Below are 13,527 nucleotides of genomic sequence, written 5' to 3'. Positions count from 1 at the left end.
CAGAATACTTCAGATAATTATTAAAACTCTCAGAAATAAACCTTCAATAAGCTATTAACATGGAGACACTGACATGTAGGAATTATATGCAAACAAAGATTTGTTCCTTTGACATTAACTTAAAATCTTTTACAGTAAAAATCTTTTAACATAACTTTTATTTTATTAGAAAGGTTCAACTCTGAAATGTAGTTACCATTTCAGCAGCCTGTGATGGCTCTTGCTAACCTCCACCTCTTCCTTCCTCCTGCTCGATCCTGTTGTTGTGTCCTTGGGCAAGACGCTTAACCCGCCTTGCCTGCTGGTGGTGGTCGGAGGGACCAGTGGTGCCTGTGTTTGGCAGGCCTCACCTCTGTCAGTGCACCACAGGGCAGCTGTGGCTACATTGTAGCTCATCCCCACCAGCGTGTGAATGTGTGTCTGAATGGGTGAATGACTCATTAGGTAGTGAAGTGCCTTGGGGGTTTGTAGAACCCTAAAGGTTGGTTTATGCTTGACGCGTCCGCGAGGTCCGCACGGCTCCGCGTGGCGAAATTGCGTCATTTTAACAACCACGCCCCTCCACCGCGCCTCCGCACGGCCCAAAATTTCCGCAACGCGCACCTAGGAAAATTTCTAACCACGCGGACGATCGGACGCAGAAAAACATGGCGAACCGGCAAGAACTAGTATGGCAGAGGTTCGTAAACACAGACATTTGTATGATTCAGCTCTCAGAGATCACCGTGATCAACATGTTGTTAATAATTCTTGGAGAGAAATAGCTCGCACTGTCGGAAAAGACGAGGACGCTGTTAAAAATGCTGAAATGCCATGTTGTAAACAGTCATTTCTACTTCTACTATGGTGTAGTGTTGGATGCATGTCGTAGAGCTCCATGCTGCCCCCTACAGTTTGGGAGAATATTGGCTCACCGCAGAGACGAGCCGCACGAACCATAAACGCTGCGAGTTGTGAAGCGCGTTCCATCCGTGAGCCGCGTTACCAAGCGGAAAGTGAATGCGTCAAGCATAAACCAAGCTTAAGAAGGTGCTGTACAAATACAAACCATTTACCATTTGCCATGTCAGTCAGGGAGTTGGAAAAGACAAGAAAATTTCAAGGAAAGTAGGTCCTGAAATTTAACATCAGCAACTGTAGGCTTTGCACAGGAGCTCCTTAGATTTTATCAGGATGCATTATTATTTAAACTCACAATGGGGCAATGGGGCCTCTTCCCCGATGATGTTGGTTTCCTCTCTCCACAAAAACCATTAGGGCACGGGGTGCTTTCTCATCAGGGCTGAGGGACTTGCTGGATTGGATCCTTCATTTGATTTGGTTTCATTTTAAACTGCACGTTTGAAAATGAGCCAAACTGGCCAGCCAACGTCGTGCAGCTACAACTGTTTTCATTATTGCCTGAAATGATCACCTACCTTAACGGAAGAAGATAAAAACAGCTCATTGATTAGCCAGAATCCAGTCTGAATCCAGATATCCAAATGATGCAAAGGAATGCCTGCAATTGATTAGCAGGAGTGAAAAGCATTGGCAGGAAGTAGCTGGCACCTCCCGTCGAGCTCGGAGCACTTTCGGCAGTAACATTATTGAAAACTGGAGGAACTTGATGGCTGTGTAAAAATTATAAAATATTATTCAAACTGCTATTGGAGATGTGCGATTAGTGTTTTAAGATGGCAGCAATCCACCCTGGTAATACCAATCAGGCTAATCTCTATTTCTGCAAATAAATGTTTTTCAGAGACTAATCTTGTAACCTTTCCCTGAAACCCCACTTTAGAAGGTCTGAATTTTTTTAAGGTCAAATCAAAGATGTGCTGCTTGGAAGAGAATCACACGGTTTGATCATCACACAGAAGGCTGGAGGACAGAGAAAGACGTTTACAGACAGAAACAGGCTAGGTAAACACTAGCTGACAGCTCTGTCGTGTAGCTGCAGGGTCGCCGTGGGACAGTTTGGCGTGGACCAAAACGATGGAATCCTTTTGTTTGTGCAACGTGAAACTCACTCACATCAGTGATCACGGGTTTTAGTGACAGTATACTGAGCATTTGTTGTGCTTGGTCAAATGCCTCCAACTATTTCATAATTGGATGTTTTGGGGTATTTTTTTTTATTATTTTTTTAGTTTCAGTGCAAAGCTGCATGGCTCCAGATAAAATGGAAAAATGGTACCAGGCCAAATGTCACTCAAGAGGGAGGGTGGGAAGGTGCAGCTCTGGCACCCGCTGCCCCCTTCTAGGAACTAGCTGAACAGAGAGGCCTCACAAATTAACAAATTCATTAACTCTAAGGATGGTGCCGTTGATAGCTACTGCACAACAGCTAAAGCAAGAGAAAAGTGACAAATAGAGTTGAAGAACCAAAGTCAGAGGAAGAAAAAGAGTGTGTTTCTAATGAGAGCAACAGATATAGGGTGTGGAAGAATTCACATTCTGCAGAAACAGAGGAAATGAACACGCCGGGAAGGATAGGTCATTTATTAGAGGTAGCTGAACAACTAGACGCGCAAAGTTCTCAACGATGCCGAGGAATACAGAATTTACAAGGATGGCTCCTGAAACATAGGGCTGGGGCCCTACGCCAAGCTGGAGCACAAGATCTGCTTCATCCGCCTCGGGCTTCGCTAGTCGGAAAAGATGCCTGGTCCCACTGAGCCAGAGTGGAGGGTTAGGGTTAGGACATTAAGGGTTTTAACTAGGGCCCGACCGATATTATCGGCCGATATAGGGGTCATTAACAGTATCGGCTATCGGCCAAAAAGATGGCCGATATGGCCGATATTGCGCTATCTATCCAGCAGATGGCGCCAGCTTTATGACCTGATGTGGCTCCACTCCTTTGAACTTTGAACACAAATTATTGTTTTGGAACTTTTTTTTATTTATTCCTATTTATGTTTCTTATGTGCAATCATTTCCTGTCCAGGGTGAAAAAGTTCAGCAAGTTCACTTCCACAGAGTGTTACTTTGTTAGCCTAGTGAACTAGACCAAATTCTGGCTTTGCAAAGTTTGGTCTAGGCACGCTCCATTGGAACCACCGTAGCTCCTACCAGGACTCTGGCTGGCCAATCACAGCTCTCTAGAGGGGTTTCAAACACATAAAGAGCTGTGATTGGTCCATAATGGTGGGCCAATCATAGTGCTCTATCTGCTTAGTGAACAAATCACAGATATTTATCTGCTTTGTGGGCCAATCAGGGCACTCTATATGCCTGGTGGGTGGGATGATGCAACAGAGTGAAACAAGAGTATGTCACATTCTTTGTCCAGTGGAATAAGGAGATCATTTGAAAGACAACGGTAGAACCCGCCCCACAACCGAGAGCCGTCAATGGAGCGTGGCCAGACTAAAGTATTACGTTTTATTTATTGATGCATTTTTATTATTTTAATATTCTTACAGGGATCTTCTGTCCCTAAACATGTGTGTGTTGCTAGATTCCCCAGAGTTAGCCAAGTCAGAAAAAACATGTAACCAGTTGTTTTAGCATAAAGCAATGGAAGGGAAGGCTTGCATTCACCTACATAAAAATACACTACAATGTGTGTGAATTCACTTACGTTGTTTTATGCTGAACTAAGAAAACCACCTGCTGCCAGGACATGTTGGGCTGGTTATAAAATGCTTTTTCTGACTTGTCTAACTCTGGGGAATCTTAACAAGACACAGTTTTACTGAGCGGTGGAATATTCCTTTAAGTTAAAATGTATTTGTAAAAACCACAGTTTACAAGAAAAAACTTCAATGTTAGATTTATGCTGTGACTGAGTTTGTGTGTTCTGTTGTTTTTAGATCTGCTAAATAAATCTTATTTTCATTATTTGGAAACCCGAGTGAGTTATGGAGACAGTTCTTTGGTGTGTAACAGAGAAATAAGTTAGCATCAGAAAGGCAGAGAATGAAGGGTTTAAGCTTAAGAAAATCTTTATTTCTTTATTTTTTGAGGGAGATTTATCGGCCATTATATCGGCTATCGGCCTTTTTTAGAAGTTTTATATCGGTATCGGTCCCAGGTAAAGCAGATCGGTCGGGCCCTAGTTTTAACAGTTTTTAACACTCAGAGTAACATCTTCTGTGATTTTCTTTTGTTTTGCTAAATGACCAAACAGGTTTTTTCATTCCAGTAAAAATGTATTTATTGACGAGGATTCGGTCGTGGTTGAGCACAGTCAATAATTGGCTGTAATAAACATATCCAGATCAGTTTAAAAAGGAGAAAAGCTCACATATGATCTTCTAAACAAGAGTAGAGATTTTCAAATGCAACGACAATGGTTTAGTTTTGTTTTATCAAGTTCCACTACATCCATATTCATCATTTCGCAGACGACAGCAACCATATACGTATACATACACACACACACATTAGAAACACGTTTCTCATCAATGCACCTCCTCAACTAGTGTTTTTAGCAGATCGTTTAGGGAAATACTATAAATACAGAAAGAAAAAACTAGATAAACAATAAAAAACTTGGACAACTCCTTTTTCCCTCAAATTTTAATGCATTGCTGAAGTATCAGATGTATCGGCAGATACTTAGCTAATCAACAATAGACCACTGGAGATCAATAATTTATTGCTCTACTCCAGGGGTATAACAGCTCCCTTCTCCGAGAACCAGCATGTTTTTGTTGTTTCCTTGCTTCAACACGTTATTTTGATCAGCAGGTGATTAGCGAGCTTCTGCAAAGCTTGATTAAATAATAAGAGTGTGTTGGATCGGGGAAACAACTAAAACATGCTAGAAACTGGCCCTCAGGGAAGAGAGTTGTCCATGCTCTAGTCGAGTCCATCGATGTGTGCAGCAGGATAATGCGATGCAATCGGTTGTTGTCATTTGTTTGTTGGGACAGCAGCAATGGAGTTAGCAACAGCATCAAACCTATATTTAAGGCTGGCTCCATTACTCGCTGAAGACAGGACCGGGGGCGGCGTTAGGCCCGGCTACTTGGGCTGAAGCCCCGGATGTTTTATGAAAAGCCCCGGATCTAAATTGCAGAAGTAACATGCATTACCAAAGTCCAACAGAGAGGGAGCAGCTGGCAGTAGTTTGTATACAGCCTGCCTGAGCCTCCACCACTGAAGAAGAAGCCCTTCAGCAGCCGGCTTCTTCTACACTCTCTGCCTGAAACGCATGAGTGAAGATGGACATAAGGACGTTTTTTAGACCAAAAGTACGGCAACAGAACCCAGCTTTGATGAGACTGGTGTTGACTCAGGTTTGTGAGTCTTATTTGAAAATATTTGTTGTGCTGCTGGTTTGCCTAAAGTTAGCTTATCAGGTAAAGTTGTTGGAGAAAGAACGGGAATATTTACCATCATCTCACACTAAACACTAACAGGAACAATACTCTGCCCTGGATATGCTTAATATGTAGCTTCAGATTAAAAATTATGTGGTACAAGACAAATATATGTGTTGACTAGTGTGTGTGACGTGTGTGCGTGTGTGTGTGTGTGTTAAGCCCCGGATCTTCAGTCCTAAATCCGCCCCTGGACAGGACACAGTTCCTTCTGTCAGGATGTTGTAGGTAAGGTAGGGCCCAAACGCAGAAGGTGTAGAGAGGAGATCCAGGAGGCAGCTATAGTGGCAGAAGCTAAACATTTAGTAGATGACTTGACGAAGGCAGGGGCAAACAGGACTAACTACAACAGAACAAATGAACATAACTGGGTTTAAATGCAACTGGGAGGTGAAGGGCGTGACATGGGAAGTAGGTGAGATGATTGCTCATCAACAATGGGCAGGTGGGACTAATTAACTCATGCTCAAAGAAAACATGAAAGCAAAAGAAAAGCACGTGCACGCACACTTAGGACCGAGAGTTGTCCAAGGTGGTGGATGTTGATGATAAGGGAGGGGGAATGAGCATGGGGTGAGCCTCCCTGTGGGGTTAGGGTGTGTGTTGGTAGGGGGGGTTGTATTGGCGTTGGTTTGGTGGTGTGCAGGGTGGGAGGGTTTGTGTGCTTGTTATGTGTGATGGGTTGTGCAGACTGGCAGTGGGGGTGGGTGCAGTGGCCAGAAAGATAACAAATCTCCACAGTGGGAAAACACAAGGACACAAGGGAGAGGGAGAGACATGTAAGGGACCGGACACGAAGACACCTGGTTTCTAAGAGATCACCTACAATCTCTGCCTCTAAATCAGTGGAGCCTGGTTTACCGTCCTGCAGGTTTGTTTTTTAACTGGTGGTATACTGGTGATACTGGTGATATTAAGGCTTTTGTTTATAAGAAAAGAGAGATCTGTGTAGATAGACTGTCTCCTCAAACTGTGATCTTCAGAAATACTACAGAGGGAGTATCAAACAATGACTGGAGGTCTCCTAGTGAAAACTGGGTCTTGCTTTAAGAACTTTTTAAAAGAACTAACAGCAGTGCAGGTCTTGCATCAGAAGCTCTTTGGTCATTGATCAGGAGACCGCTTCATTAGGCAGTAAAACATAGAAGTAGGGCCCAAAATGTAAGGGGAGGGAGGGAAATGGGATCGGGTCTACTAAAGGAAGCCTCATAGCCTGTAGTCCTTGTCACAGTTATACCCGTTTAGCTCACACTCTCAGGCTGGACATGAGTTACGCTGGCAGCTGTTGACCACAACAGATGGCGTCACACACACACACACACACACACGCGCGCGCTATACATTCTTTCCCACCAGCGCACACACACACCCCTGATGGTGCCGATTTCAGCGTGAGCTCTCTCCAGACTCGCCGGACGTCCAACGGGAGACACGTTTAAAGAAACAAGAGCCCTCTCCGACGTGTAAATACTTCCTGCAACACAAGCCAATGGCTGTGCAATTCACTGACGAGCGAGTTTCAGCCCAAACTGCTGAAACAAATTTGCCAAGCGTTTCCGAGCCATCCTTCACATCCACCCACCCAGAGCTGTAATGCAGAAGGCAGGCAGACTCCACCAGCTGCTTTTACCTTCAACTAAACCGACTCTTGCAATTTCACCTCCAACAAAGAAAAGGAAAACAAAAGCGTATTTACATAACTGCTGATGACGTTCCAGGCTGATGGACTGTACTATTTTTATCCACGGTTGTCTTCTATATTTAGGCCAAACTTCTCTTCTTACTAAAATGAGAATATATAACACTTTCACTGATTTCATCCTTCGTAAACCGACATTTTATGTAAATGTGAGGTAATATTTTCATGACTTCCAGCAAATGTTTGATGTTGTGCTGAAAACATGATCTGTTATTAGCAAGCAGCTTGCAGGGAAATGACTCTTTCCTCGAAGAAACAGCAACGCTTTTAATTTTAGCTCTTATTTGTCACCTCTTGTCGCCTTTTTGCCAGAACACAGCATTCTCCGTGGGCGAGTCAGAACCCATATCAACAGGTGTGTATGTGTGTTGGGCACACATGGTCGTAGAGAGCTGTTTGCTGGATTTTTTTTTACTTTGGATCTATAATTTCTACCCAAACTGATCAGTCTGCTCATTATGTGGAGGTCTGTGCAGGTCACTCTGTCACCGACTGGGCTTTCCAGCGGTGACCGGGCTCTGTTTAAAACATGAGTGGATGCTTGTTAAAGAGGTCATGTCAGCGTTTTGTTTCTCTGTCTCTCATAAAGCAAATATATCATTAACACTGATAATGCATAGCAGTAGAGGCCTCGTTGAGAACTAACACTATTTATGCGATTAAAGATGTTTAAAAACCAAATGTATTCTTAACATGCGTGCCTGTAGGTATGAGCTGCAGGTTATTGAGAAAGTAGCTACAAATGAAGGAAGTCTGAGATCAAAGTCTAATCTGGGTCTGTCGGACTGATCATGTTTAGAATCAGATTTATTCAGGGTATCCGTGGGTCCTTAAAAAGTCTTAAATTAGCTTTTCCAAATTTAAGGCCTTAAAAATCCTTAAAAATGACAAATAATCCTTAAAAACTGTTTCCAAAGGTCTTAAATTACCAAAGACCCAATAAACAAAATATTTTTTATTTCTATAAAATTTTCATGAATTTCTAGTTAGTGTTCAGTATTTGTTGTGTGTGATGTTGGCGTAAGCGGAACCGTACACATTCAGTTGGTTGTGAAAGAGGGTTATTTTTAGATGAGCACATTAGCTGGTTAAGCTAGTGGGAGCTTGCGCCATGGGGAAGTGCAAGTTTAATGGTAACTGGATGGCTATTCCCACGTTTGCGACGTGGTTAGCACCGCTTCCAGGCAATAGCTGGAAATTATAGCTTAAATTTGGTCAAAGTGGCCTTAAAAAAGGTATTAAAAAGTCTTAAATTTGGCTCCTTTAAACCTGCAGATACCCTGTTTATTAACCTGGCCTGCTCGCTTTAGGCTCCATCCGTCCACCTTCCTGCGTTTATCTGGGGTCGGGTCATGGGGGCAGCTGATTTTCTTGAGGCTCATCAGGATTTATTCACGTGACAATCTACTGAAGCCCCATCTGCTCTCATCCCAATTTCTTTCCACACTGAAACACACTCTAACTCTCAGCTTCCTGCTAAAGGGCGGCACTTACACGGGCGACGCGTAGCGGCTACATGAGAGCCTCAGAGGCTGGACGGAGCAGATAAGCGCGCACGTTTAACCGCCTCATTTTCATTCCGCCGTTAAACCTCCTAATAATCACAAACCTGGTAAAGTGTTTACTTTTGATCTAAGCCAATTAAAACATGGTTTAAGTGATTTTTAAATAAAAATGTATTGTTTAGCAAGTAAATGATGTGTCTGGTTGGTTATTCCTAATGAAAATTGATAGGGTCTGGTATTAATGGCACACATTCAATAGGTGCTCGAGTTCATTTGTGCTTAAATAAGGGAAGTAAAATTAGAAAATTGACTAATTTATGTGTTAAGCCAAGAAGTTTGTCTAAGGCCTAGTCCACACGTAGCTGTTTTTTTTTTAAAACAAATATCCACCCCTCCAAAAACTTGCATCCACACCACCCCATTAAAAAAAAAAAAACTCTGTCCACACGTACCCGGATAAATACGTTGTTAAGGACATGCCAGACCTGTAGGCGGCAGTACTTCCCCCGTTCTTAACCTCGTCCTTCGTCTGTGGTCTTCCGCAAGGAGCAGTAATTCCGCTTGCAAAAACAAACAAGCAGAAAGCGCTTGGACAATTGATAAAGCGAGCGCAGCTCTGAGGGCGTCCATGCTGTCGGCTAGTGTAAACACAGGTCGCACACGTGATGTCAGCATTTTTTTGTCGCGGAAAGTGACGTTGCGGACCTTAAAACTCCGGTTTTGTCTGTCCACACACAGACACCCAAAACGGAGAAAACGCAGATCTTCACTTTGGCCGGAGTTTTTAAAAAGATCCGTTTTCGTGTGAAAAAACTCCGTTTTCGTGTGGATGACAGGCCAAAACGTAGAAAAATATCTACGTTTTGGCAGATCCCCGGCTACGTGTGGACAGGGCCTTAAATGACACCTCCCTTCCCAGCAGACACTGATTGAGCCACATCCATCTGATCCTTAATGTTTTAACAACACTCTCTCTCTCTCTCTCTCTCTCTCTCTCTCTCTCTCTCTCTCTCTCTCTCTCTCTCTCTCTCTCTCTCTCTCTCTCTCTCTCTCTCTCTCTCTCTCTCTCTCTCTCTCTCTCTCTCTCTCTCTCTCTCTCACTCACTCACTCACTCACTCACTCACTCACTCACTCACTCACTCACTCACTCACTCACTCACTCACTCACTCACTCACTCACTCACTCACTCACTCACTCACTCACTCACTCACTCACTCACTCACTCACTCACTCTCACACACACACACACACACACACACACACACACACACACAGCATCCAGTTCACCCATTATTTGTTTCCAACTCCATTCTCACCTCATGAGCCTTTAAGTTTTCTGTTCTACCCAAGTCTTGCTCTCCTGCTCAGGGGGGGGAGAAGGTGGTGAGTGCTAAAGTGGGTCATCCTGCTCCTGCAGTTGGAGAAGAGACAAAGACTCGCTCTGTGGAGAAGCGTTGTTTGCTGCCCCGGGCGTCAACATGACAGCAAAGCAAGCTGATGGACATAAAGGGGCAATCGAGTGCCTGGGAGCCAACATTAGCATACACGCAGCCAGAGAACCATGAAAAGGCAAAGAAATAATTAAATGGAGCAAAATCATTTAAAATCTTTTCATGTTCAGGGTTTTTTTTTTCAGATAAGAAACCAGCGAGTGGTGCAATCACATGTGGGTCTGATTAAACATGTAGAGCCAAGTGTCAGAACCTAAACCGCATGTTCCCTCTAACCAGAGGACTGTTTCTGAAGCGGAGAGCTACAACACGCAAACCCCTGGCCTCATTTTCTTACCACTGGTTCAGCTCTGACAGATGTGATTTGTAGCTGAGAACGAGACTCCCTCATTAACATTCTGGCTCTGGTGTCCCTCGGAAACGATGTGCACGTCCGCTGCACCTCATAAGAAATCGGTTCACTTTTATCTGCTCCGACAACGTGGGGTTTGATGATCCATCCTGGTTTATTGTAGGTTTAAGAGCAGGCTTGATGGGGTTCAGTGCTTTCTCTTTGCTCGTGCATTTCCCGTTCAGGTTCTGGGTCAGGACTTGGATTTTTAACACATAAACCGGCAGGAATCACGGTAGGGCGACTGAATGGCATAAGCCCGCCTCAAGAGGAGGATCTGAGCCTGTGTTGTAGAAATGCTGGGAAGGCTGATGAGTGAGTGACAACACTGGACGGAGTAGGAGAGAGGAGGTGATCATTTCTAGACTGAGGTTTGGACATACTGGATTGAACAGTACATTGTTCATAATAGGGAAACATGATTCAGGGAACTGTGTTTATTGTGGAGAAGAAGAAACTATAGGTCATGTTGTGTTACAATGTAGGAAATATCAGGCAGAAAGGAGGAAAATGATTCATATTCTTAGTCGGATGAAGGTGAAACTCGACCTTATTGATTTATTGAGACAGAGTTCAAAGAGTGACTGTTTTCAGGTTTTATTTCAGTTTTTGAAGGAGATAAGGGTGTTTGGGAGAATTTGATGTGTGTGTGTGTGTGTGTTTGTGTGTGTATATATATATATATATATATATATATATATGTATATATATATATATATATATATATATATATATATATATATATATATGTATATATGTGTGTGTGTGTGTGTTTTTGAGCGCTATTCCAGACCACACTCCACACTAGCTGGTGGCGGTAATGCAGCATTCGTTGTGTGCCAACTGCCATTTAAACCCCAGAAGAAGAAGAAGAAGAAGAGTGAGTGACAACAGGTGACCTGATGAGAGATTCACAACAGCCTTGACACAAGGAGCATCTCCAGGTCCTGACCAGAACAAAACTCCGACCGTACTAAAGCAGAAATCTGCTCCTCTTCTGTCCAGGGAACTACTACGGCACCCCCAAGCCGCCTGCGGAGCCCAGCCCTGTGCAGCCGGACCTGGTGGATCAGGTTCTGTTTGATGAAGAATTTGACACGGAGGTTCAGCGGAAGCGCACCCCCTCAGTCAGTAAGATGGACAGAACGGACAGCACCGCTCCAGAGGAGGAGGAGGAAGAGGAGAGGCCTCCCGTGGTCAACGGTGTGGGAGGTGAGATGCAGCTTTGATTTTCTCACGCCTTCTTTGTTGTCTCCATGAATTTAATTTAACATTCAGAATCCAAATCAGCATTTCATCAGTTTGGTTTTCTTTCTATGTAATTTTTAAACTTCTCGTCACCAAAGAGTCGGTGAGTGGGAGATGCTGTCCTTGTCTCTGTGAGAGTTGTGGAGTTTTTGGCAGACTGGATGCTTAAACTTCCCCACAGTAATCAAGAAGAAACGAGAGCACAGACGGGACATGCTTCCAACTTCTGTCAGGGTCTGTAATGTGTAGATCTATGCAACAGCTCCGCTCATCCTGGTCTCATCAGGCTGTGCGACGACTTCCTGTTCCTCAGCCAGGAGCTGGAGAGGTGCACGTGAAGCCCGTCCTAGAGCCGTCCGTCAGTCTGATGAGACACCTGCTGGGACGCGCCTGGCAGGCCTTGAAGCTGTCGGATACCAACAGGAGAGGATGTTGACCCACACCTTTATGTAGTTTGTTGATGCCCGATCCTTTAAGTCGTAGTAAAGGTGACTCATCAAGCTTTCAGATCCTAGAAAACACAACTCCTGCTGGTGATTATAAAGGTGAGAGATGACTGAAATAACAGTTCCTGGATTTATGCAGTTTATTGAATTGTTAATGGCAAGAGAAGCAGAAAGTGCTGCATTGTCACAAATATATCGTGAAGATTTGCGTGCAAACGTTTCACAGGTCCTTTTAAATTCTTCTTTCGGTTAGTTTTTTCTGATTTGAGTGACGAACCAGAGCAGACTGCTACTAATGGGCCATTCCCATCTGTACCGGGTCGGCCCGGGCCGGGTAGCGTAGGTTGTTTACATATCTGGGTGGCCTGGTATTTTTCCGGGCCAACCAAGGCTCATTCTCAGCCCTCTTCTCGAGGGGGTCTGCTTCAGGCCGACCAGGGCCAACACACCCACTGCTGACACCAAATTCACACCTTCCATTAGAGCAAGCCTCTGATTGGTGGGTAGAATCAGCCCACATGGGCTTAAGGCAAGGATGTGTGGAATCAACCGGGCCAGGCTGGGGCCGACTGGGCCTACCCGGCCCGGGCCGACCCGGTACAGATGGGAATGGCCCATAACTGGACTGGTTCCTGCGGTGCTGAAAGTCTCCAGAGCAAATCTGTACAGAACTGCTTTTAAAGTTAAAGAAACATTTAACACTCGACTCTGTTTTACTTCAGGTGAGATGCACCATTTTATGCTGGAACTGAGAAAAAGTCTACAGATGTGAATAATTACATTTTCAGTTTTACGCTAACGTCAGCACGTGGGCGGCTTGGAGATGTTACACGGTGTGAGTGTGCATCTAAAGCAGCAGACATGCAGTGGTCTGATGCCTCAAAGGCGATTTTATAACGGCTGGCTCATTATGATGGCCTCCGTTTTTCTTGTGCATCCTTTTAGTTTATGAGGCCCAGATTTTTTAATGGTTTTCTTGTTTGTTTGTCCCCATTAGCTTAAACGTGCTTGAACCTGGAGCTTGTGTTTGCTTGCAGTCGATTTTTTATTTTAGTTAAACTTTATCGGTGCAGAAAATCTCTAGTTCTGCTCCTAATTGTGAGTCCTTCTTTGCCCTGGCCTTTCACTTAACCAAGCCAAAGTGAGCATTCATGTGATGCAGCTACAGCGTCTGATGAAAACCTGAGATTATACACACGCACACACACACACACACACACACACACACACACACACACACACACACACACACACACACACACACGCACACACACACGAGATTATGCAAATACAGAGCCACACACAAAGCTATAGTGTGATGCTAGCAGACCTGTGGTGTGACGCTCCTGGCTGAGCTGGAGCGTTCCCTGTCCTTGCCTCTGAGGAAATACAATCATTGCTGACATGCAAATCCAATGGCAAATGTGACGCTTTCTTCCCCTTCCGTGTACTCTCTCCACCTCTTCCTCC

At 44.3% G+C, this 13,527-nt stretch overlaps 1 protein-coding gene across 4 annotated transcripts in view; it reads left to right on the top strand.

The window, feature by feature from the left end:
• magi3a (membrane associated guanylate kinase, WW and PDZ domain containing 3a) overlaps positions 1–13,527 on the top strand; it is a 188,152-nt gene that overhangs the window by 141,225 nt on the left and 33,400 nt on the right. For 3 of the 4 annotated variants that reach the window (XM_070544798.1, XM_070544799.1, XM_070544802.1), the window contains exon 4: positions 11,369–11,575. In XM_070544798.1, the coding sequence (XP_070400899.1) occupies positions 11,369–11,575 (207 nt within the window). Of the gene's footprint in view, positions 1–6,074; positions 6,187–11,368; positions 11,576–13,527 lie in introns of those variants that run through there. The other variant, XM_070544801.1, reaches the window with a different exon arrangement.

The sequence above is a fragment of the Nothobranchius furzeri genome, chromosome 15, assembly GCF_043380555.1.
Source record: "Nothobranchius furzeri strain GRZ-AD chromosome 15, NfurGRZ-RIMD1, whole genome shotgun sequence".
In the NCBI taxonomy this organism is placed as follows: Eukaryota; Metazoa; Chordata; class Actinopteri; order Cyprinodontiformes; family Nothobranchiidae; genus Nothobranchius; species Nothobranchius furzeri.
Note: the sequence above shows the minus strand (reverse complement) of the source record. Positions and strands in the feature narration are given on the sequence as shown.